Here is a 26,130-nt window from a genome sequence, read left to right as displayed (position 1 = left end):
GGGGAATGGACAAGTTTTCCTGGTAGTCGGATGAGCTCAGGGAGCAGTGAGTGTTACTCAGTTTCTCTTATCATCATCCCCCGCAGACGGGCCCACTCAGGACTGTAGATGGGCCCGCAGAGTTTGAGCAGACTTCTGAATGGCTCCCAGGGCCCCAAGACAGTAACGTCATCGGGGTGACTTCTGCCGCCTTCAGCAGCTTGGCGAGCCATGGCAAGCCCCATGCTGGCTCAGCTCTTCTGTGTTCTTGATGTCCCTTTAGCCCCGGTCTAAGTGCCGGAGGTGGAGGTGGGACGGTGCCACAGGGAGCCCATGATCTCTCTGGCAGGGGCGAAGCACTGCCCACCTGTCTGCTGACGCAGTCACAGGTGTAGGGTAGGAGCTGAGCCACAGGCCACCTGCTCCCAGTTAGTCAAGGCGCTGCTTCTCGAACTCCTTCACCTCATGGCACTCTGCAGACTGCTTTCTAAGCCGTTGCACACCTGATACTCAGGTCTGAAGTTCACATCAGGGCAGGGCGAGCAAGGATTGCTCTGGAAGCCTCTAGGCATGGGAGGGTCCTGCACTCATGGTCCGCTGCCTCTGCTCAGTATGTGTGTTTCCCTCAGACCCGCAGCCGGGGTTGTGGATTGGCCCCTGTTCTCTGCAAGTAGCCATAGTTCAGTTGCACGTCATGGTCAAGCAGCGTCTCTGAAGTCTTAGTATTTGCAGCACGGTGAGAAGCCGCAGGCAGTGAGCTGAATCCTGGCTCCCTTGCTCCCTCCCCCATCTCTGTCTTTTCAGCCTGCAGATTCTGATACAAGGGTGAGCTCGCCTCGCCCCACTCTTGCTTATTTCAGGTGGCATTTGTTACCCTGCACCAGAAGACAGCCTGCCTCACTCACATTTTATTCTCCATCATTACTTTTTAAAAGGTGTTCAGCTAGAAAATTGCATATTATTTCCTCTGTAAAGGTTTCTCCTTGCCGCCTTTGTGTGGCATACAGCTGTCATAACCACGGTTGATATTTTGTGTGCCTGCGCTCGCAAGTGCACGGCGCGGGAAGAGAGATAATCAGGCCATCCTCCTGGGCAGCAGCCTTCCAGTTTGGCTTTTATGAACTGGCTTTAAAAAATAAATAAATCAGATTATATCACTCTGCTGCTTAAGACTCTCCAGCAGCTCCCACTGTTCCTGGAAGACGGTGTAGACTCCTCGGCGTGGCCTGCCGGGCCCCGCACTGGCGGCCTCAGTCTGGCCCTCCTGCCCTACCCACTTGTGTGTCCTGCTGTGTGTTCCCTTCTCCCTAGGCCTTGAGAGTGTCGCGTTTATTCCCGAGTAGGAGCCTTCAGGTGTGTATCCTCTCTTTTGGGAAGGAACTGCCCCAGGATCTTTGTGGGCCTCCTTTCCCGTCTTTTGGCTCTTAGCCCAGATGTCACCTCCTCACAGGGGTTTGTGCGGCCACACGCTGTCACTTGGTCCTCGCCCCACCTCCGGGCTGTCACTCTGTTCTCATAGCCCTTCATCAGCGCCCGGCATCTTACTCACATGTTAGTGTTCATCTAGCCATCCTCCTGTTGGGTGTCTCATTTCATGACGGTATCCCTAAATCCAAGGACCATCTGGCCACATGAGCAGCTGGGACATTCTTGCAGCTGGCTGGCGAACAGACAGAGGGACATTTTCAGGGAGAGGCAAAGGCCGTAGCAGGGATTGTGCAGAGCTTCTGAGCAAGGAGGGTTATCTGCGGGTGGGAGACATTGACTGTACTGGGCGCGCGGCTGAGACCGGGGCTCCAGGCCCTGCTCCAGCAAAGCCTCTCTCACTGAGGATGGCTATGACAGGCGTGGCCACTGGAGTCAGTGGTCCTGTCCCCAGCAGAAGTTTTCATCCACACGTTTGGCCGAGGCCCCATTTTCCAGTGTTTCCTATGGAAGTCAGAATGTTTATTGTGTAAAGTTTCCAGTTTTGTAAATGCTGGTGATGGATTTGGTTACAAATCAAACCAAACTCAAACTACCTAACGGACCACACAAAATAGGATCATGCAGTCCATGGGCCACTAGCTTGACTTTCCTTTTTTCTTGACTCATTCTTCCATACATTCATCAAATGCTTAGTGACCCTCACTGGGTTCAAAGCTTCAGATATGGAGATGAAAGTTCCCCGTCCTCAGGGGGTTCACGATCCCTGGGAGGGACCAGTGAGTGCTCCAAGGCACTGCTGAATGATAAGACTGTGACAGAAGAGGGCCCCTAGTCCAGCCCGCCCTTCCAGAGGAGATTGGGCAGTCGCTTGGGGCTTTCACCAGGCAGGAGATGCCCTGTGGTTCATTGTTCAGTGCACACCTGGACCTCCTCCTGCCCATCTCACCACTAAAGGGAATTGTGCACCTGAGTGGGTATGTTCAATTTCCAACCCTTATCATTCCTGTGCCCTAGGACTCTATTAGAAACTGCAGAGGTGTTATGTGACTTCTTAAGACAGTCTTGCTTAGATTATACCAGGTAGGACTTTATTACTTTGGGAGATGAGGCCCATTACTTTAAAATTTTAGCTCTCTCATGTACTGATGGGCGACCTAATTACTCTGTGCCTCATTTTCCTTGCCTTGTAAGTGGGTTTAATAATAGTTCTCTACCTTACTGGCTGTTGTGTGAATTAAAGGAGCACTGAAGTAATTATTTATTAACTGTTAATAAACGGTCGCTGCTGCTTGGGTTGATTTGTCCCTGCTTGTTTCATGAGGCTTCTCTGATCCCTCTTTTTGTTATAGCCGGGATTATGCTTTTTGTGCAACATATAGGTGTTGCTGGGGGGGACAGAAGGCTGCAGAGTGCGTGGTGACCTATTGGACCGGATGTGTCCTACATGCACAGTTAACTGGCATCGAGCATTTTCCGTCATCCCCTTCCCTGTGGTCTTGTTCTTTTCTTACTTGGGCTACATGGGGACAGCAGGCTTCTGTTGCCTCGGAGGCCATCTGTCCTGTGGTCCCTCGCACCTGAAGCCTCTGTTCTCTCATCCTCCGGATGTGGGCACCGTGTCCACGCTACAGATGGGGAGACGGGGGTCTCAGCTCTGCAGCCTGTGGGTGGAGATTGGGAGAGAAGCAGCATGAGCAGACACAGCCTTCAGAATGAGACCATTTTCATGCAGCTTTTCCTGGTAATAAAAGGAAATGGGGGCTGCAGAGAGAGCCTACGATGCTTCAGCAGATGGTCTTGTAATAGAATGTTTTTTCAAAGTTTTCTGCGAGGCATCAGTGACTCTTAGGGAATGTGCACTGAGTAACGAGGAACAAAAATGTGGCTTTGAGCATGCCCTCTCCGTGGCACATTGCTGAGTTGCCCTGTCTTTCTGGCATAATAGGTGGTTTTAGAAAGTGAGGAAGGTAATCCCACAGAAGTGGCCTCTCCCAATCTCTCCATGGGCCCTAGGGAACTGGGATTTGGTTGTGGGGTCAACACTGCGTCGGCAGCTCTGGCCCTGCCCACTGTCCTCCCGGTCTCTGGCCTGGACAGGAGCCGAGTGACAGTTGATGAAGGGATGCCTGCAGTTCCTTATTCCTGCATAAGCTACAGCCCACCTCCATGGAACAGTCTATGCTGGGTTATGGACGGGAGGCAAGGCTGGGTTCTTTGGGGATGGTTTTTCCTTCAGACCCCGAGCAGACACACACAGGCATTTCTGGACCTCTGCAGCAAGCTCTTCTGGCAGCCCTGTGAAGCCACCTGGGTTCAGAGAAGTCAAGCATCCCAGCCGGTGGCTCTTGGCAAATAATTGTTGGAGTTAGAATTTGAACCCGATGCCCTTAACCATCACAGAGTACCATCTTCTTCAAGATTAGCATCTGTCTCCTCCCCAGATCAACTTCCCCGTATTCATTTTATTCTTTGAGCAAATATTTACTGTGTGGCACTGGGGAGAAAGCAGTAAACGCAACATAGCCCTCGACCTCTAGGAACTTCCGGTCTAGAATGGTATAAACTGGGAGCAGACAGGCAAACACGTAATTTGTCATCTTGGAATGTATCTCCGTATACACACAGGTAGATACACATCTCACGTTGGCATCTGGCGAGGCTTGGCAGTTTATGTAAGCATATTCGTGTGCTAAATACCATATTAGCTGCGCGAGCGTGCGTGGCTATGTGTAGATGACACATACAAATACGAGAGCACTATTGCATCTATCCAAACAATATAGGTAGATGTTCCCATTTTCAGGCCAGAGACCTCGGGGTGTGGTGGAGTCAGTCTCCTGTTGGATCCTCTTTCCCACCCCTACCTGCCTCCATCCAGGTCCTCACCACCTGATTATTGCATCGGCCTTCAAAGTGGCCTCCTGACCTCGGGGATTTTTTCCTTAATATTCTGATAACTGTATTCCAGTATAATTGGTTTTCTTTGTAATCCTATGTATTTTTAACATCATTTTATTGCTATATAATTCCTATGCCATAAAATCAGTCGTGTAAAGTATACCATTCAATGGTTTTTAGTATATCCACTGAGCTGTGCAGCCATCACCACAAGCTAAGCTGAGAACGTTTTCATCACCCCTCGAGGAAACCCTGTGCCCCTCAGTAGTCAGTCCACATTCTCCCCCCCCTCCCCGCCCTGCCCCAGCCCTTGGAAACTGCTAATCTGCTTTCTATGTCTGTAGATGTGCCTGTTGTGGACATTTCGTATCAACAGACTCCTTTAATATGTGGCCTTTTACCTCTGGCTTTTCCATTTGGCCTGATGTTTTCAAGGTTCATCCATATTGTTGTGTGTATATCAGCACTTTGATCATTTTATGCCTGAATAATATTCTATTGTGTGGATATACCACATTTTAAAAATCCATTCATCGATTGATGGACATTTAGGGGCTGAGTATAGGGGGAAATGAAACATTTCTGCTAATAGAACAGAGTTTCTTGCTGGGGTGATGAGAATGTTCTGGAATTAGATAGCAGTGATGTTTGCACAACCTAGTGAATACACTAAAAACAGTGGAATTGTAGATTTCAGAAGGGTGAGTTTTATGATATGTGAACTACGTATGAATAGAAAAACCCAAAAACATTTTTAGAAAAGAAGACATCTGTGATAGTTACTGTAGATAGACATATTAAGAAGGAAGACATACGGGTCTAATGTGGGAAAATGAATACTGATACGTGGTGTACGTGAGAGGGAAGTTGACATAAAACATCCCAGAGCATCTTGGTATCGATGCAGGTGCAGAGGGATTATCACAGATCATCTCAAAGTTATATTTGTCTTTGAGATTTACCTTTTTACGTTAAAAACCTGTTATCCGTTATGGTTGTGGATAGGTGTGTTTTCTTTTCTAGTTGGATGTTTAATGTTGTTAAACATTTATTTTTTTTTTAACTATTGTGTACCATACACTGCATTTAATGCTTTATGGCGTGTACCCTCATTTGACTTCACAGCAACCTCATGCAATATAGGTGGTATTAATCTCCCCATCGTACAGATTGGGAAGCTCCGTTTTAGACAAATTCTGACCGGGCCAAGGTCACTAGGTAGGAAGTGATGGGTCTGGTATTCAAATCTAGTTTTGTCTACCTCCAAAGCCTGCTCTCTTAAACTGCTACTCTGTATCATCTTTTAAAATTAGAGTACATTATCATTAATTTAAAGGAAGGGTTGTGTGATTCATAATTTAGACCCATCGTGGATCTTGCAGCGTCTTTGAGATGTCACTATAACCATCATTTATCTTTCTATAGGTGTGATCTAGTGCCTTGTTACTCAAAGTAACATTACTCGGGAGCTTGTTAGAAATGTGTCATCTTGGGCTCATCTCAGACCTATAATTCACAATCTGTATTTATCAAAATCCTAGGTGATTCAAATTTGCTTTAAATGTTTGAGAAACACTGTTATAATACATGGTCTTAGAGGTATCCAGTTTGATGATCGACCAGTGATTTGACATCATCAGAGCACACAGTTCAGGAGGGGATGATGAGGTCACCAAATGTTGTAAGGTTGGTGAACTGGGAGTTAGAAAACTTGTGTTCGTCGCCCTACATCTGGGTGGCCTGGAGCAAGTCACTTAATCTGAGTCATTTTGTTTGCACACGAAATGAGGAATTTTTTTTGTCTCAGTTTTTCTTTTTTTTTAAGAGAAAGCACTTAAGGCCATTAACTTACCTCTCAGATACTTTATTAGCAATGTCACACTTTTTTTTTTTTAATGTAGAACTTTCATTCTTTTAATTTTGAAATTTCTATTGCTATTTTCACTTAGTCTGTGAGTTATATTTAAGAAGACATATTACCAAACCCATTTTTAACTGTCTTTTTTATTATTGATTTGTAATTTAATTATATTTTCATCAGAGAAGTGGTCTGTATGCTATTGATACATTGAAATTTGTTAATTTATTTTTGTGGGTGTGTCTGAAAAGAGTGATTGATTTTTGCAAATGTTCCAGTCAACTCTAAAAACAATGTAAATATTTATTAGGTCAGCCTTGTTAATTTTATTATTCAAATCTCCTAAATCCTTATTAACTTTTTCTTTGCAACTTTAGGGGAAAAGGATTCAGTATTTCACCAAAAGCATTATCGTCCGTAGGTTTTCTGTACATGCTCTTCGAGTTAAGGGAATTTCATTCTATTCCTGGTTTACTGGAAATTTTTCATAAATAGCTATTTATTTTGTCAAATATTTTTCCTGAATCTATTTGATATGATCCCATGATCTTCTTCCTTTTATTTGTTAATGTAGTGAGTAGGTTGATTGATTTTTATATGTTAAAGCAACCTTGAACTCCTGGCATACATCCCAGTAGATCATGGGATTTTTTTTTTTTTTTTTAACATATTGATGGAATTGACTTGCTAGTTTTTTTTAGTTAAGGATTTTTACATCTCTTAAGTAATGTTGGTGTGTAAATTTCTTTTCTTGTAATGCCCTTGTTTGGTTTGCTTTGATAATTATAATAGTCTCATAAAATGAGTTGAACAGTGTTCTCCCCTATTCTATTTGCTGAAAGAGTCTGCTTAGAAATGGTATGAGTTCTTCCTTAAATATTTGACAGAATTAATTAGTGAAGTCATCTGGGCAGCAGAATTCTTTGAGGTAAGGTTTTTTTTTTTTTTTAAATTTGCTTTGTTTTATAAATCAAGGAAAATTATGCATTTTAAACTTATAGGTATACACTTTGTATATTTCTTTTTCTCTTAATTTTTTGTTAACATTTATTTATTTTTGAGAGACAGAGAGAGACAGAGTGCAAGCAGGGGAGGGACACAGAGAGAGGGAGGCACAGAATCCAATGCAGGCTCCAGGCTCTGAGCTGTCAGCACAGAGCCTGACACGGGGCTCGAACTTACGAACTGTGAGATCGTGACCTGAGCCGAAGTTGGACATTTAACTGACGGAGCCACCCAGGCATCCCTACATTTTGTATATTTCTATTAAATCATTCATTACATTGTATTGGTTCTTCTGGTAGTTCCACTTTTGGATCTGTAGGTTTATACTTTTTAACACCTCTAGAAATTTTTCATTCATTGTTCTTCAAATATTTGGGTATTTTCCTACTACCTTCTTCCCTTCTCCCTTCCCCAGGAGTCTTAATTACAATATATGTTACCAGTTGATATTGAAATTGTTCCACAGGTCACTGAGTTAGCATTCACTTTTTCAGCCTTTCCTTTCAAGTGTTTTACATTTCAGCTTTCAAAATTCTCTTTGGTTCTTTTTATTAGTTTCCCCTTATCTCATTGTGTTCATATTTTCCTTTAAATCCTTGAAAGTATTTATCATAGCTATTTTGAAGCCCTTATATGCCAATCCCATCATTTCTGTCATTTCCCAGTCTCTTCTTGAGTAATATGTTTTGTTTCTAAGCATTCGAGGGTTTTCTAGACATCTTGCTGTTCTTAATTTCTGATTTAATAATTTAGTGGTTATAATGGATACTTTGATTTCATCTGTTTAAATTTCTTGTAGTCCAGGATAAGGTCTGTGTTCATATCTGTTTCATGTTCACTTAGGAATAATGTGTATCTGCAGTTGTTACATGGAATATTCTATAAATGTCAATTAGGTCATGTTGGGTGATAATATTGTTCTTATCTTTCATATCTTAGTTGGTTTTTTTTGGTCTAGTTTTATCAATATTTTAAGAGAAGGATGTTAAAGTCTTCAACTGTGTAGATTTGCTTATATTCTTTAGTCTGTAAAGTTTTTTATGTATTTGAGAGTTTTGTTATTAGGTGTGTACACATTTATAATCATTATTTCTTCTTGAATAATTGTCTCCTTTATGATTATGAACTGCTCCTCTATATTATAATATAGCTACAACAGCTTAGTGTTTGTACTTAGTGTTTGTGTAGTATATCTTTTCCCTATATTTTTTTAACCTGTTTGTGTTTTTATGTTTAACATGTATTTTTTTTAAATCAATAACATATAGTTAGAGTTTTGCCTTTCACTGGCGAGTATGATAGGCAGAACAGTGGTTCCCCAAAGATGTTCATTTCTTAATCTCCAGAACCTGTGAATATGTTCCTTCACATGGTAAAAGGGACTTTGCAGATGTGACTAAGTTAAGGATATATGATGGGGTATTATCCTGCATTATCCAAGTGGATCCGGTGTAATCTCAAGGGTCTTGATCAAGGAAAGAGGGAAGTAGGATAGAAAGTTAGAGAAGGAGGTGTGATGATGGTAGCAGAGGTCAGGGTGATGTGGGGTCATGAGCCAAGAAATGCAGGTAGCCTCTAGAAGCTGGAAAAGACAAGTGGATAGATTCTTTTCTAGAGCATCCAGAAAGATATAGCCCTGCCAACACCATGATTTTAGCCAAGTAAGACTCATTTGATATTTCTGATCTCTAGAAATGTAAGAGAATAGATTTGTATTAAGCCACTAAATTTTTGTTAATTTCTTATACCAGCAAAAAGAAATTAATGTAGGGACTTAAATCTGTTTAACATGATTATTGGTATAATTGGATTTAAATGTACCATCTTGACACTCAATTTCTGTTTGTTCTATCTGTTCTTTGTTCCTCTGTTGCTACTTTTTTTTTTTTTAAAGTAAGCTCCACGCCCAGTGTGGTGCCCAGTGCAGGGCTTGAACTCACGACCCTGAGATCAAGACCTGAGCTGAGATCAAGAGTTGAACGCTTAACCAACTGAGCCACCCAGGCACCCCTCTGTTGCTACTTTCTTGTTGGTTTTTTTGAGGGAGAGGGTGGAGATGAATCAGTATATTTTAAGAATTCCATTTTATCCTCGCAATTGAGTTTTTGTGACCTTTTTTTTGTTCCTTTTTTAGAGGTCGCTCTAGAAATTATTTGTTTTTTTAAACTTACGACAGTCTATGTTCAAAAAATATTCCATTACTTTAAGGAATTATTTATGAACTTTATAAAAGCGTCCTACTTGGGGTTTTTCTGAGCTTCTCAGATCTGTTATTTGTTGTCTTTAATTAATTTTGGAAAGTTCTTGGCTTTTCTGTCTTCATTCTTTTGCACTGATTTTTTTCTTCTCTTTCTAGGACTCCAATTACATGTATGGTATATCATTTGATATTGTCCTATAGATCTCGCGTCCTCTGTTCAGTTTTATTTCTTCCGTGCTTTGTCTCTTTTGGTTTGGTTAATTTCTAATGACTTGTTTCTAAGCTCTGTCCAGTCTTCTAACAAACCTGTGATTTGATGCCATACTATGCTAGAAATTCATTTTTAGCATTTCCATTTGGTTCCATTTTTACAGTATTGGGTAGTGTCAGTGACATGGTGGATTAAGGGCCTCTGATGAAAATTCTCCCTTCCATAAAAGCAATGAAAATGCTCTATTCCCCTCCCCCCCCCGAACTTTGAAAATTAACCAAAGACTTGCAGCAATCCGGGAGCATTTGTTCAAGAAAAATGGTGAATCTCAGTAAGGACAGTGAGTTTTATGGCATTTTAAATCGTCTCATTCCCATCCTCCTTTCCCCCAACTAAGCAGTAAGTTTGAAAACCAACAGCTACAGTCATGGTAAAAGCTAGCAGCCTGGCAACCACTGGACAGGGTAGAGAAGGATTGGAGTTCTTTAAAGTCCCATGCCTAGAAAGTTGTCATTATTTTTCCTGTCTGGTGGTTCCTGGAAGACCCCACCTGCAAGGCTGTCTTCACTTGATCTGACTCAGACGTTGCTCAGTGGAAACAGCCTTTTCCTGGAAGGCATTTTCAAAAACAGAGGCAATTGTAGAACAGTATGGCTGCTCCAGGAGGTGAATAACAGTTTGGGAAAACAATAGGGTGATAAAAAAGCTTAATAAAAGAAAAACTACCCACAGCTAGGATCATACTCAGCAGTGAAAATCTGACGACTTTTCCCTTAAGATGAGGAACAAGACAAGTGCTAGCTGTAGTAGTCAGACAAAAAAAAAAAAAAAAACATAAAAGGCATCCAAATTGGTAAGAATAAAAATTTTTACTATTTGCAGATGACATGATAGAAAACCCTAGGGGTGCCTGGTTGGCTCATCCACAGAGCATGTCACTCTTGATCTCTGGGTTGTAAGTTCAAGCCCCACATTGGGTGTAGAGATTCCTTAAGAAAACAAAACAAAACAAAACAAAAACCCTAAAGACTCCACCAAAAAACTACTAGAACTGATAGATGAATTCAGTAAGGTCATAGGATACAAAATCAATATACAGAAATCTGTTGCATGTCTATAAACTAATAATGAAGTAGCAGAAAGAGAAATTAAGAAAACAGTCCTGTTTGCAATTACACCAAAAATAATAAAATACCTAGGAATAAGCTTAACCAAAGAGGTAAAAAATCTGAACTCTGAACACCTAAAACATTTATGAAAGAAATTGAAGATGACACAAAGACATGGAAAGATATTTCATGATCATGGGTTGGGAGAAGAGACATTGTTAAAGTGTCCATACTACCCAGTGCAATCTACACATTTAATAGAATCCCCATCAAAATACCACCGGTATTTTTTTTTAAAAGCTAGATAACAAGATGTTCAAAGAAGGCTTAGAAAAGCTTCAGCATATTCCTGGGAATCTAGAAGTCCAGATGAATGTGTAGGGGAGATCTCAGGAGATCTCAAAAAGATTCACACCTGGACACATCATAGACTGTTGAACACCAGAGTCAAAGAGAGAATCTTAAAAGTAACAGGATAGAATCAATTTGTCACCTGCAAGGAATCCTCAATAATATTAATAGCTTATTTATTATCATAAATAATGGAGGCCAGATAGTGCCCATATCCTTGTGGAAATTCTCCCTTTCTTCACATATGGTAGGTATCTACCCTTCTCTGCTAGATTCTTTAACATATTGATCATAGTTATTTTGAAGTTCCTCTGTGTTACTTGTAACATGTGAACCATTGTTGCATCTGATTGCATTGGGTATTTTCTCTTTATGGTAGATCATTATTTTCGTGTGTGTGTGTGTGTGTGTGTGTGTGTGTGTGTGTGTGTGTACTGTGTTTACACTTTTGATTGAATGCTCAACCTTTTGTGTAAATAAAACAGTAGACACTGTGGTATATATGCCAGTGAAGGGTTTTCTTCTGTTCTATAAGATCATTAGTATGGGGGCTTGAGTGTCTCGTAATGGCATATAGTTAGATTTTCTTCTTTTCTTTTATCCAAAGTAAGAATTTTTTTAAGGGTGAGATTAACCAGTTCATGTTTTGTATTAGTCGTCTATTCCTAAATAAGAAATTACAAACTTCAGTGGTTGAAAATAAGAAATATTTACTGTCTCACAGAGTCTGTGGATCTGGGTCCTGGACACAGCTTAGCTGGGTTCCTCTGTCTCAGGGCTGCAGTTTCATCAGAGGGCTCAGCTCAGGGCAGCCCTGGTTCCATGCTCCCTCGTACAGCTGTTAGCAGGATTTAGTTCCTCACTGGCTGATGGCTGGAGGCCTCCCTCAGTTCCTTACTCTGTGGGTGTCTCCATAGGGCAGCTTACAATATGGAAACTTGCTTCTTCAGTGTGAGCGAGGGGGAGTGGGGGAGCAAGACAGAAATCACTAGCTTTTGGCAGCCGGAAAGTGACATTCTATCACTTTTGCCATATTCTGTTCATTTGAAAAGTTTGTCATTAGGTGCAGCCCACACTCAAGGAGAGGGCATCACACAAAGACGAGTATCAGGACATGGAATCCTTGGGGACCATCTGAGAAGTGGTCGAGCGCATATATTTTTGTGATAACTGACATACTTATTTCTAGAAGTCAATTTGGGATTTTCTGTTTACATCCTCTTCTCCTCCCCGTGTTTTCCTTCAGCCCCCCATTTTCTCCTTATGGCCACATCTTGCTCCCTTTCTCCCACCCTCCCTTGCCTCTGCTCTAGCATCCGTCTTCCTCCTTCCTCTCCATTCCCTCCCTTCTCTTCCTCCTTCATCTCTTCTTTCTCTGCCATCCCTTTTGGGCTCTTCTTCTGAAATAGTTCTTAGACATACATTGGAGTCTCTCAGTCTGTCTTCCAAGTTTTTCAGCTCCTCTTTCATACATTTTATCTTTGTCTTCTGTTGCAATGTTCTGGATCCCATTACTGTACTACATTCCAGTTTGCTTATTTCCACCTTACTGCCCTCAGCTTATCCATATCATTTTTACTTTGAAGGAATTTAAGTTTATAATATTTACCTGTTTGGGGGTTTTCCTGTTCCAAGTTCATAATTTCTTCTTTTTCAATTAGAAGTTCATTTATCTTTAAAAAAATGTTTTTTAATGTTTATTTTGGGGGGGGGGGCCGGGCAGAGAGAGGAGACAGAGAATCCAAAGCAAGCTCCAGGTTCTGAGCTGTCAGCAGCTTGACATGGAGCTCGAACTCATGAGGCGTGAGATCATGACTTGAGCCAAAGTCGGCTGTTTAACCGACTGAGCCACCCAGGTGCCCCAAGAAGTTCATTTATCTTTTGAGTACCTTAAACATGCACTTTTAAAATCCTTTATCATTTGAAAATTGGAACACTGTCTGAATATTTGGTGATGTTAAGGAATTAATTTGGAGGGTATGCAATGGTACTATGGTTTAGTTTAGGAAAAGAAAAGTCCTTATGTTTTAAAGAAGTATTTGAAGTATGTACAGATGAAATGATCTGCTGTAAGAAATTTGGGGATAGTGAGAGGGTGGGGATTATAGGTAAACCAAGATTTCCTTAAGTTTATAAATTTTGAAGCTTAGTGATGGCTGTCTGGGGTTTTATTAAATTATTCTGTCTCATGTTTAAATTTTTGCATAATAAAAAGTTGTAAAAAATCCTTGGTCATAATGTCCCATAGAATTTATTTCATCTGGAGTGGATTCATATTCCAATTGCTGATTTTATTGGTAGCCTTGCTAAGTGTCACAGTGCTTCATGTATTTGGGATTTGGTTTGCAGACTCATTAAGAAAAAAAAATTTGTTTAATGTTTATTTTGAGAGAGAGAGAACGTGTGTGCACACACAAGATGGGGAGGGGCACAGAGAGAGGGAGACACAGAATCCAAAGCGGGCTCCGGGCTCTAGGCTCTGAGCTGTCAGCACAGAGCTGGATGCAGGGCTTGAACTCACCAACTGTGAGACCATGACCTGAGCCCAAGTCGGACGCTTAACCGACTGAGCCACCCAGGCGCCCCTGCAGGCTCATTTTGAGTAGAAAGTTTGATTTTTGTCTTGTTTCACTCTACTTTGTTTTTGCTCTCATTTTCATTTCTCCCTGCCTAGTACATTTCTAGCGGTCTGCAGCTGCACCCAGATGCAGGGACAGGTGATTGTGGCCCTCCTGAGGCCCATCTCTGTGGTGGCATTAGTGGTGCTGCGGAGCTGGGACCTGAGCTGGGGGTGGTGGCGGGGGGGAGGGGCGGGATTGAGTCATTTGTGGCCAAGGGTTGAGTGGATCGGAGCTATGGCCTGTGGGCTGAACTGCAGCCCTACACGGGGTCTTCAGGAATTTTTTGCATCAGCTCCTTGTTCTGAGAGAGCCCTGGGTTGCGGGTGGCAAGGCTGGCACCAGTGCCCCACTCTGTGGAACAGGCTTTGTTCTGGCTGCCTCTGCCGACTCCAGACCCAGAGCCCAGCAAGCCTGTGGCTCTGGCCTTACCCACTGCTTTGCATTCCTGTTCTGTTAGACGTTTTAATCTTGTTTTTGAACCTGGCCATGTCTTTTTGGTGTCCTGTTCTCATATTTTGTCTGTTCTTGCTATGTGTTTAGAGCAGGGAAGATGCATCAAAGTGTGAACTTACCGTACTCTCTTGACTGGAGGAAGTCCTTGACTAAATCACTGAAGATTCTTTTCAATTCCCCATTCAAAGACTGTAATCCACCAAGTAGATCTTCATAATGGTGATATTTTGCCTTTGTATTGGAGACAGCATACTTTACTCAGTATTTTTTCCTAGAAGACTGGCTTGGAAATCTCCTTAGAGAAAATAACAACCTGCTACCCCACAAGTTATTCTGCCTGTGGCCTCCCCAGCATATATCCCTCTCCAAAATTATCTTATTTCTCTGCACACACATTTGTCTCTCCCACTGGGATCTAAGCTCCACGAGAACAGAAACTCTTTCTCATTTCCCTTTTGTATCCACAACCCCTTTGCGATAGTGTCTGTCACGTGGTAGGCACTCAATAATGTTCTGGTAAATTACTGAATCAGTCACTGAAACCTGCCTGTGCCTCCTTAATTCCACGGTCATGCTGCGAGGTGCCTGCCGCATGGCCTCTCGTGAGTGCTGGGAGGCGCGTGTTGGACTGTAGCAGCTATGTAGAGTGACCAGTGTTGTCTCATGCCCGCCTTCATTCATCAAAGCCAAGTGGGTCCCTGCTCCGGGCCAGGCACTGACAGCCAGACGTTTGTACTGCATGCGTTTTCCGCAGCCCTTTTCACATGTCACCTCCTCCTGTCCATTGTCATTATAAATCTCAGGATGGGTGGAAGAAGTGAGCTAGCCACCTTGCTGGCTCACGGTGCTGGAGGCCAAGGCTTTCGGGATGGGCCGAGACCGGGAAGGCCCTTCCTGTCACAGAGCTTCTGTTCCAGTGGGTATGACAGACTCCTTGTTCTCTGAGCAGTTAATCACTTCCTTACTTGGCATCGGCTTCGTGGTGTTGCAGATTGACATGGCTATAAAAGGAGACCCCTGTGTCCTCAATATCTCTTCTTGTGTGTGAACTGTCTCTCTGTGGCCTGAGGAAGCCTCGACGGTTGGGGAGCTTTGCCTGCAGCCTTATCCCATTTCTGACGTAGATACCCATGCCAGCACAGGCCCGGGAGCCATGAGCTGAGTGTTCCTGGAGCCTCTGCCCAGAGGAGGCATCCTGATGTGTAGGCTGGAGGGAGGGTGGACAGAGGCCCGGAAGGCCTCCTCATGTACCGCCCCGCTGGCCTTCAGGGAATGGCAGAAGAGCCTCATGGCAGTTTTGCTTTCTGGTGTCATCTTCCCGGTTGGCTGGGACCGTCGGCCAGAAAACGGCAAGTCCGGAGCCCCAGGAGACATCCCTGTCCTGGCTGCTTCGTTGTGTCACACCGGCTTCTCCGATTGTCCCAGGGATGGCTGAGAGTGAGGGCCCAGGTGGCTGCGGAGGGCCCAGCACAGATTCACCACACTCCCATTCCTGGGACCCTGCCTCAGCGTCGTGCTTTGAAAAATCCTGTGAGAAATCCCCCAGCATTCAGTTTCACTGTTTGTATTTAGCTTTTCTGAAGTGTTGGCATTCCACAGGCATTCCAGAAGCCTTCTTGGCATTTTTAGATACTCTGCAGCAGCCTCAGGAGCCAAGTCTCCCCTCTGTCCTCCATTCTACAGGTAAGGAGGACATACCCAAGAAAAGGAGAGCAAATTGCTCCAGCTCGCAGGCCACTCAGTGGTGGAGCCCGCGTTAGGGTGCGACTCCCAGGTTGTCAGCGTGTCGCCAAGCCCAGCCAGCCCACGTTCCCCGGGTGCAGCCAAATCCTTCAAACCCAGGTCCTTCCTCAGCTGCTGTCGCTGTCCTGTGGTCAGCTCCTCGTTGCTGGTCCCCTGCTGGGCTTTAGCACATTTTCACGTCTGGGCGTAGCATTGCTGAGGGAATGGGCTTTCAGAAACATCAGTTCTTGTCCTGGGCGGTATTTTTGCCCAGTTCAGACCCATGTGCTGACACCACAGTGTGGTCTAAAGGAGGCAGCTCAGGACCTGGAGTCACCGCTGACAGAGGTTCATGGTTTCCCTCTGTCATTGGCTAGCTTTATGCTCTTGGGGTCATGGTAATTAAGTGACACAGGAGCCTGAAATGGTGCTGGAGTGCACTGGACCCTTACACAGGGCACATAGCGATCAGATGGCATTACTTGTCTGCACGAGCGGTGAGCCGGCCCTCTGGGGTGCTCAGACCCTGGGTGGGGGCAGGCCTTAGGGCCTTGTCCCACAGAGGTCCTGAGACGCTGCAGGGCCATGGATGTCCCAGGCAGGAGAAGACTGCCGTGATACAGGTATCCCTTGATGGAGGCCTGCTGTGGCCCTGCCCGTTTTCTTTAACCTCCCACGCAGTCCTGTGGGGCAGGCACTTCTGGTGCGGGCTTATGTCTTATACCTGAGGAAGCTGGAGCTTGATCACCCAGATAGTTAAGAGTGAGGCAGGTTCACCCCCAGGTCTGCTGGCTCCAGGTTGCTGGTCCTGGCCAGCCAAGCCCCTCAGCCTCGCTGTCACCTTCAGGGAGGGTCCTCGGCCATATGTGCCAGCAATTCTGTTTGTTCTGCATCCGGTGGGTGTGGGAGCAGCCGTCCTCTCCAGCTCTAGGGTTCTGGGGTTCTGATACTGCTCACCTTTCAGATCCCTGACCCCTGAAGGAGGGAGCTGGCCTTGCCAGAAGAAGGACATTCTGGCACCCTGCCTCTGAGAGCTCATGTGTGAGTTGGTAGCCTGGTCCGGTGCTGGGCGTGAGAACTCCGTGGCCGGGGAACAGCTCCGGCCCTTCCAGACTGTGTGGCCTTGAGGCGGTGCAGCTATGTGGTCAGGCCCTGTACGTGCCGGGGCTCAAACCCCAGTTCCTCCCTCATAGCTGTGGGCGGGGGCGGTCACTTAGCCCCTCCATTTATTCACCTACAGGGGCTTCCTAGCAACCCTGCCTACCGTTTAGAGGTGCTGTGAGGGTCCAGTGAGAAGGTCTGGGGGAAACACTTGGACTAGTACCTGGCGCATAGTAGGCACTCAGTAAATGTTAGTGCTTGTCCTCTGACATGGCTCTAGCAGCGTGCCACACTGAAGTCCTGGGGTGGAAACTTAACGCAGGGTATGTAAGCGGTCCAGCATAGCACAGGTTTTCAACGCCCCATCGCTGCTGCTTGCACGGTCAGTGTCTCTGAACAGAACCCCCTTGGTGTCTTCCCCAGCTCAGCCCAGCTGCTGTCGCCTAACGTGGGCTTTGTTCTCTTCCCGCCAGGCCAGGGAGCTGGAGAGCCGGGAGGCAGAGCTGAGCCGTCGTGACACCTTCTATAAGGAGCAGCTGGGACGTCTCGAGAGGAAGGTAAGGCTCATGGTGGCCGCCTTTGGGCGCCAGGCCCTGAAAGCCCCAGGGTCCAGTCGCCCCAGTGGCCGGTGCCCCTGCGGACACTCCCTCCCTCACCCTCAGCCTTTCCCCAAGTTGTAGTCACAGAGATCACAGTGTTTTAAGTGGCCCGTGTTTTGTGAATGCGGCTGGCCATGCTGTCGTTCAGCTTCAGGAAAGACTCATTTTCACCACAGGGCGGTGCTGAGCCCTAGCCTACCTTAGTTAAGCTGCACTGGATAAAAATAATAATAACGTGAAGTCGTCCTGTACAAATATATTAAAGTTGTATTATTGATTTTCTCCCGGGAGTCAGGGAGATCAAAGGGCACCATGGCTACTCGCTCCCCACTTTCCTAGGGATAAGCCTTTGAAATGAAGGAGATTCAGAGACATCCTCATTCTTTTTTTGTTGTTGATAAAGCCTACAACGACTCTTGAAAATTCATTTGGTAACTTGTTTACTTTTGGGGGGGGTGCTTAATTTGTTGATCATGACAGATTTTTCAAATGGCTTAAATCATGGATGGGAGACGGTTGGGAGGTTTTTAAAAAAAATGTTCTTCCTCCTGCCTGAGACAGCATGCCAGGCAATCCGAGCCATCAGCTTATTGCAGGCAAATCTTCGAGAATCGTTTGTCACGGTTTGGAGCTTTGAAATTGACAGTTTGCTTGAGGGGCTTTATTTCCGTGGGCTTTTCTCCTGTGGCATGGCACTCTTCAGGCTGGTAGAAATGTGGATTTCTGGATTTCCAGGCAGCGGGGACAGGAGGGACGCTCCTCCTTGCTCCAGGGACGCCCCTGTCTGCCTCCTGCAGGGTGTTTAGGGGATGGCACCAATTGTGATGTGAACACCGATGGTGGTGGCGTGGTCCTGGAGGCCAGCAGGGCACCTCCAGCCGCTTATAGAAGTGGCCCCTTAACCAGCAGAGGTGTCCCCGGAACAGCCTCCTGTCCAGGTTTGACTATAGCTGCAATGACAAGGATTGTGATTTGAGATCCTGGAAAAGGGGAAAAACATTCCACCAGCCATAGCTCTAATTATCACAGTTCCCCATATGTTCACGAGCGCAGATTTTTTTGTGTTGTTATGTGTGCAATTCCGCGGCCTCCTGCTGAGCTCCGCTTGCATTTCCCTCTCTGGGTTTGGCTCCTGGAAGCGTGTGTGCGTGTGTCTGCTCGGGGTGAAGGGCAGTAGCCTTACAGTATTCTTCCTTGTCTCAGCTCGGTTTTCCCCTGTCACTCTCCTTTCCCATCCCCACTGGGGTTCTCCTCCTTGGGCCCTGTTCTCTGCCTCGCCAAAAGGGAAGTAAATTTTCCTGGATGGGCCCTTCCTTCTCATCTGTTCTTCCCTGCTCATCCTATGGGGACGTCCAGACTCTACATAGGCACATGTGCCCTTTTTCTAAAATGAGGGTTTCCTACACGATTGTGAAGTTATCAAATGCTTCCAGAAGGAGGTGCAAAAACATGGTCACCTGTCTGACTCTGAAATACTAGCATTTTGCTGGTGACACTGTCCAAAAGGAAAGCCCCTCTCATGTCCTGGGAACTAGAGATTGGTGAGGAAGATGGGTGGGGGCGGGGTGGAAGGGATGCTGCAAAAGGGGGAGCAAAGACTCATGATCCTAAGGCTTAATTGTACCAGTCTTGAGAAAGGTTTCCCATCTCCTCTGTGGATAATTTTATTCCTGTAATGGCTGGGAAGATGAAGAACTCGGCCTCCGACAATCTTTTTTATTAGCTGTTGCTTTTATATAATTCTGCTTTCATTTGTTGAATACTCTCAGACCTTGACATTTTCAGCTTCTGTACACACAGCTTAAGGGCCTTCCAATCAGCAGGCTCCTTTCTTTTCTTTTCCCATTTCCTCTTAAGTTTGGAAATTGATGGTGGAAACCTGTTCAGGGGGAAACTTGGAGCAGCTGCTGAATCATCTGCGACCACCCAAAAAAGTTGGGAGTATGGTCAGGGGCCAGAGGAGGTTGGGATGGGGGACACAGAGGCCTGGGCTCGTGGGGGGTGCTGTGCTGGGTCCGCCCGCCCCTCGGCTGGAAGCCTCCTGCCCTTTCGCCCATAGGACACCGTTCTCTAGTGCTGGCCCTTTGTGATTGGCAGGTAGGGAAATCCTGCACAGAATCCAGACTCATTTTCAAGGGGGAGGAGACGTCTTGACCCCTTTGTACTGCAGTATTTATTCCCTAGATGATTATTCTTGAGGGTGGAAATCATATTTTGTAGGGCTCCTGCGCTTTATAATCTTTCTGAGTAATTGTTCCTCACACCCACACTGCAAGATCTAAGTGAGGAGTGTTTTTTCCTTTCATCACAGAGAGCGGTGAGCTGTTGGGATTACAGGGGCCTTGGGAGGGTCTCATGGCACCTGGAGGCAAACCCTAGACGTGGTGTCCACACACAGCCGTGAAGCAAGGGCTAGCGCATTCACAGTGGACCCGGGCCCCCACACGGCTCTGTGTCATTGCCCTCTGCAACCACACTGCGCCTCTTCACATCTCCATTTCTTCATCTATGAAATGGAGATATTGATGCCTCCCTCCGGGTGTTGACGGCAACATTGGAGGAGGGAACATCGGACAGGTGTTGGCATGTGCCGGGCGCCTCTCTCTGGTGCACGGCGGTGTTGGCGATTCTCCTTCAAGTCCTGACGCTTCCGGTTTGGGTTCAGCGGATGCATGTGTGCACACGTATGCGTGCGGAGATGGATCTTGTCATCAACGGTGGGCTGCTCTCTGGGACGCAGAAATCTCCTCCCCGGGCTTCTCTGGGCTTTTCTCGGGTGCCCGCCACAACACCTGTCTGTCCTTCGCCACGCAGAGGGGTAGGTGAGGGCCGTGTGCAAAGCACTATGGAGACCACGCGCTGCTCACAACTGGGTGTTTCTCACAGGCCTGACAGTGTTAGAGAGCAGGGCCATTTTCCGTTGCCGTATGCTGGGGGTAGGGTCCAGGAAGGTGAGGCTGTCCACCGCCTCGACTGTCCGAGTTGCAGTGCTGCACCTCCTGCCATCGTAACTGGCCTCCCAGAGCCTTTGCTCAGCTGCCCTTTGTGTTTTCCTGTGGGAAATGGAAGACCTGGTTGTGGGTTTCACCTGCACTCCACCTGGATTCAGTTATCTTGGGGCTAAGGGTGACTTGTGTCCCGTCGGAACTAGCGCATCTGCTGTCTGCTGGTGGAACCCTGGGTGCTGGGTGGCTCTGAATGAGACCTGAAGGCCATTGAGCTGACAGCTCTGGCTGGCCAAGGGTGTGTCTCCTGCCTTCTGCCACGGGGCCGAGCGCAGGTGCGTGGGGAGCAAGGTGTGTGGGGTGCTTGATGGAGTCCTAGTTTGGCCTCAGGAATTGACCAGCCTTCTGACTCTGAGCAAGCTATTTAAATTCTACAGCCTCAACTTTCTTACCTTTGACGCAGAAATGTTAAGACCAACCTGCCAGTTGTTTAGGGGCTGAGTGGTCATTTGTGTACGAGTATCTGACATTGAAGTGTCCTATTCTCTTTCGTGTCATTTCCATCCTTTTTCTCCTCATGTAATAAATGCATAGCCATTCGTTAATTCCATATTTGTTTAATTCTGCTAGATGCCCAGAGACGGTCCCGACACCTGTCATTCCTACCTCATGAAATTCACAGCACAGTTTGGGAGGGGAGGGACATGTTGAGGAAGAGGGCCACACAGGGGAGGATGCCAGAGAGCCGACTTCCCGTGACCAGACCTGCCAGCCCTGTAAAAATGGTCTTGCTTTTTCCAAACTCAGCAACTGCAAAGTGGGGAGAGCATCTGGGGGGGTCAAGCTTCACAGCTGGAGGTAGGGAGAAGGGGAGAACCTGAGAAATATGTGTATTCTTCCTGGATCTTGGGCTCTTTCCCCAGAACGTAAATCTCTGTTCCTCCTCCCCTTGGGCACACATACCACCCCAGCATCGATATGTGAACAGTCAGCCCTTTTCCTGTTTTTCCCTCTTTGCTTCTACTCCGGCTTTCTTTTTTTAAGGAACAACTGTCATGTGATCCTGCCAAGCCTGCAGCTTTCTCAGTGACAGCACTAAACAGCCCCCTGCCTGATGTCCCTGGGGGTGTCAGTCGGAGTCTGTTCAGGAAAACAGGAGCCACTCTAGGGCACAGAGGAAGAGGATAATTCTGCTTTACATGAGAAGGTGGGCCCCTGGTCGGGAGCACGTGAAAAGGCCCAGCCTCACACATGTTGAGGAAATGCAGTGACAACCATGAGGCAATACCGTTCTATGCTCAGAGTGGCTGACATGGGAGCGATGGGTACCAGCGAGTGCTGGCCAGGCTGTGTGTGGTTAACTCAGGCCTTCACGCCACTGGCAGCACTGTAAATTGGCAAGGCCACTTTGGAAAGCTATCACCCGTTGTCTGTTAAAGCTGAACATAGGCGTACCCTACAACCCGGCTGTTCGGTGCCCAACAGAAATGTGTCCATAGGTTCACCAAAAAACCAAACAAAGACTGTAGAACGTTCATTGCAGAATCATTCACAATCGCTGTCAACAGGGGGACGGATCCGTCATGGTGGTCGTCAGAGTGGAAGCCCAGATGGGCGTGCAGATGAACAAGTCGTGGCCATCAGCAGGGGTGCTGGTGAACGTCAGCCGCAGAATGGTAAGCAGAAGGGCCACACGGAAGCATACGTGTACGTCGGATGGATCTGTTACTTGACTTTCAAACCCGGCGGAACTTATCTGTGATGCTAGAAAGTGGGATAACGGTTACCTTTGGGGGGAGTAACGCGGAAGAGAATGTGTAGGGGGCTCGTAGAGTGGGGCAGAGTTCCCTTTCTTGATGTGGGTGCTGGTTACGCAGGTGGGTTCGACTGTGCGAATTCATCAAGCTGTGTTGGGAGGTTTTGCACTTTTCTGTTAGTATGTTCTATTTAACACAAAGTCCGATGCAGCGGAGGAAGGCAGGCCTACCTTTAGGCACCAGCGGTGTCACCTGCCACTTCCTCTCTGCGTGTTCCTAGGCCCTGCACCCTGCATGTGTTCTAGCACTTGCCACGCTGTCTTGTGGCTGTTGGCATCTGTGACTGTTTCCACTTCCAGACTGTGAAGGTCTGGAAGCAGAGTCCTCACTGGTCTGATTCATCAGGGGTGATTCATCACCCAGGGCTGGGGATGCAGTGTTTGGCATAGAATAGGTGCCCAATAGATGTTTGCAAGAATAAAGAAAGGAAAGTGTGTATGAGCAGGCAGGAAACAGTGACGCAGCGGGGGTTCCGGGATAGGCCTCTTGGTGAAAGCTGTGTTTGGAGCATGAGCAGGATGGAGTGGGCAGCCCACAGGACGGGACATGAAGAGGTGGGGCTTCTGGACGGAGACCTCCACGTGACTGTGGGCAGTGGGGGGGAGGGCTGTAAAAATAGGTTGGGGTCACATCATGAAGGACCCCGGATGACTGGCTCACAGCGTGGCCTTCCATTAGGATAACATTGGGAGTTCTTGAAGGGCTGTCAGCTGGAGAAAGACTTGAGCTTGAATGTCCAGAAGAGTAACGGTGCCATTAAGAGACAGAAAAAATTCAACTGAGCCACGACACTTGGGGAAGGTCGTGAGTTTAATTCTAGACCTGCACATATGAAGTGGAGATGGCCAGCAGATGATTGAAAGTGTCAGACATGGAGTTCTGTGTCCCACAAGATGACAGCCACCACGATGTCATGAGCATCTGCTATGTGCCAGGCTCTTTTACATAAATTATCGCTAATCCTTGCAGCAATCCTGCAAGGTAGATTATATTATACATTTTATAAATGAAGAAACTGGGAATCAGGTTAAATGAGCTGCCAGAAGCCATGTAGCTGATGGATGAAGTCAGAGCTCTGAAGTCTCTGCTTTTCCCCCACGCCATGCTGCCTCTCAGATCAGCTCGGAAGAAAAGTTCGAGAGAGTGTGTGTGGTCAACGGTGCCAAATGCTGCAGGTCAGGAAGGACTGGAGGAGAGCCCTCCAATTGTGGTGTGAAGGACACCTGAGTTATGTTGAATGCACTTTTCCAGTATTGCCGTGGAAACTGAAGCTGGGTTACATGTGGAGTGGGGCCACAGTGAATGCGGGAAGTGGAGGAAACAGGTATAGGCTGCTCTTCCAAGAAGTTTCCTGAAAGAACATGGATGGTTTAAGAGTGAGTGACTCCATCATATTTCTGGGAGGAGGAGAACTCATAACACGTCCCTGAGGGGTGCAGCAGAAGCCAGGTCCCAGAGGTGGTTGGAGGGTGTGTGGTGGGAAGGGCCGCCTTCACTCCGTGTTCTCGGAGGAGTCGCCCTGTGGCTCTGGGGTGGAGTGACTTCCGGTCGCATGGTGAGTGAGCAGTATGTCTTGTTGGAAGAACTGTTGACCGCCAAGTGCTCTGAGTAACCAGCAGGCTTTTCTCCCGAATGTGGGGAGGCTTGCTTGGTGTCGGGCTCTACCTCAGTACCAGAGAGTCAGACAGAGAGGGGCTCACCACTGAGGACGCAAGACCGAGGCATGGCAAGTGTGACGTGCATGCCGAGAGAAGCTGCCAGAACATTGGGGATTTGGAGGAGGGAACAGGTAACAGTGACCTGAAAACAACGCAGCCAGAAATTGGCCCATGTGGGGAAGGAGCCCACCCCCCTGATCATTGTGGGGAGCAGCCCTTTGCCTACTGAGCTGACTGCTCTGGGCCCAAAGGGCTTTTGAAGATTGTTGAGTCCAGAAGTTCTTCCCCAGGTGACTAGCGCCACTTTTTGGTAATGGGACCGGCATAAAAAAGGCCATTTTGTGTGTTCTCGACACTGCTGGAAGTGAGAACTGGAAGACTGTATTGCCTAGAGATTTAGGACGGCCTTTCTTAGCAAGAATGGGCTTTTTATACCTGTGCTGGTGGCACCGGGTCCTCTGATGAGGAAACAAAGAAACTGAGAACCATTGATCCACTCCAGTTATTTTCACAGATAAGAAAAGGGCCCCAAGGCAACCGAGTGGTTTGAGAATCACTTGCTCTGGCTGTAAGCACTGGGTTTTTAGATCTAGAGGAACCTGGTTTGAATTACAACTTCACCACCTACTGGCTTTATAGGCGTGATCAAGTCACTTAAGCCCTTGAGCCTTGGGAGTCTTCATCTTTACAATGGGGACAGTAGTAATTACATTTTTCAAGTTAATAAAGATGTGACAGAGAAGCTAGTCCATTGTAATATATCATACTATAAGTGGTACCTGCCATTACTGTTGACCAGTCGGATCTAATAATATAACTGCCATTGTTCCCATCACTCCCCAGAGGTCCTGTAGGTAATTAGTAGTACACCCAGCTAGTAGTGGTAGCAGTAGGACTCGGCTTCCTTGCAACACTGTCCGTTAGTCTTACGGTTTTCCACCATAGGGTGAGAGGAGGGGTTAATCACAGGCTCTGGAGATAGATGCTGTTACCACTTGGGTTCTGCCATCACCACCATCATCACCTGGGCCGTCACCCCCGTCACTACCACCGTGTCCTCTGCCTCGGCCACTGCCACCTCCATACCACTGCCGCGTCATCCCACACTTCCCTGCGCCTACTCTGTGTATTGCTGAAGGTCTGTTTCTTTACCTCGCGGTCTCATCTTCGCAGAAATTCTCGCTGTTACCTCACGGTAACCTCTGAGATGAGGAGGGAGCAGAGACTGCCCCCTCTGTTGTGCATGCGGAGAGGCCGTGGCTTTCCTGGGTCCTGTGGCCAGCTTCCCTGGGAAAGATGTCTGCGCCAGGGGCCCTGCAGAATGGGCTGCACAGCTCCTTTGCTATGTACAGTGTCTAAGTTGTGTCACGTAGGTTGGGTGGGGGCGTGGGGGGGGTAGTGTTTATCACAGGTGAAAATGAGGAAGCTCAGAGAGGTTACGGGATGGCACCAGGTTTCACAGCCATTCAGCTCTGGGTTCAAGATTTAGACAGGTCTTCCTGAATCCACATTTGTGAAACAGGAGTAGTACTTATCTTGCAGGGTAGTTTTCAGAATCACATGAATTGATAGAGTATTGCCAACAAACTCTCTTTCCGTCTCTGCAGCTGGCTTTCTCGGTGCTCCGTAGCTAACACTTGCTGAGTGTTCCATGTGCCGGGCACTGGCCAGACACCTCACCTGAACGGCCTCCTCTGACCTGCCCAGTGAGCTGAGTGATAGAATGACAACCGATCTCGTTTGAATCCTTGCTGTCAGAGTGCCAGGCGTGTCCCAAGTGTGTCACACGTTCTAATTCATCACATCCGCGAGACAGTCCCACAAGGCAGGAGCTGTTAGCATCCCCATTCTATGGGTAAAGACATAGGCTTTGAAGTTGGCAGCAGCTGTCACGTGAATGGTTTGGGGTCATGGCAGTCAGTCCACCGTCCGTGGGCCCAGGCAGGCTAAAGCAGGGATCCGTTGTTCATCAATCAGCTGAGTACTGTTTGAATCTGTATTAAAATGATCCACCGTGGAATTTTCACTAAAGCAGAACAGTAGACTAACAACAGTACAGTGAACCTCTGTTCCTGGCCCCCGAACTTAACAATTTGGCCACATTTGCTCATATTTATTACTTTTTTCTTTTTTTCTTTGCTTTGAAGCAAATCCTGGTGACCACGGTATTTCCCT

General features: G+C 46.8%; 1 protein-coding gene across 4 annotated transcripts in view; it reads left to right on the top strand.

Moving 5' to 3' along the window:
- The window catches only part of CHCHD6 (coiled-coil-helix-coiled-coil-helix domain containing 6), a 249,528-nt gene that overhangs the window by 116,936 nt on the left and 106,462 nt on the right, over window positions 1-26,130 (top strand). For all 4 annotated transcript variants that reach the window (XM_019430966.2, XM_019430967.2, XM_053898473.1 and 1 more), the window contains exon 5: window positions 17,410-17,493. In XM_019430966.2, coding sequence (XP_019286511.1) covers window positions 17,410-17,493 — 84 coding nt within the window. The remainder of the gene's footprint in view (window positions 1-17,409; window positions 17,494-26,130) is intronic.

This window comes from Panthera pardus, unplaced genomic scaffold (assembly GCF_024362965.1).
Source record: "Panthera pardus isolate Hobbes unplaced genomic scaffold, ASM2436296v1 HiC_scaffold_8, whole genome shotgun sequence".
Classification (NCBI taxonomy): Eukaryota; Metazoa; Chordata; class Mammalia; order Carnivora; family Felidae; genus Panthera; species Panthera pardus.
This window is presented reverse-complemented; position numbering and strand designations above follow the sequence as displayed.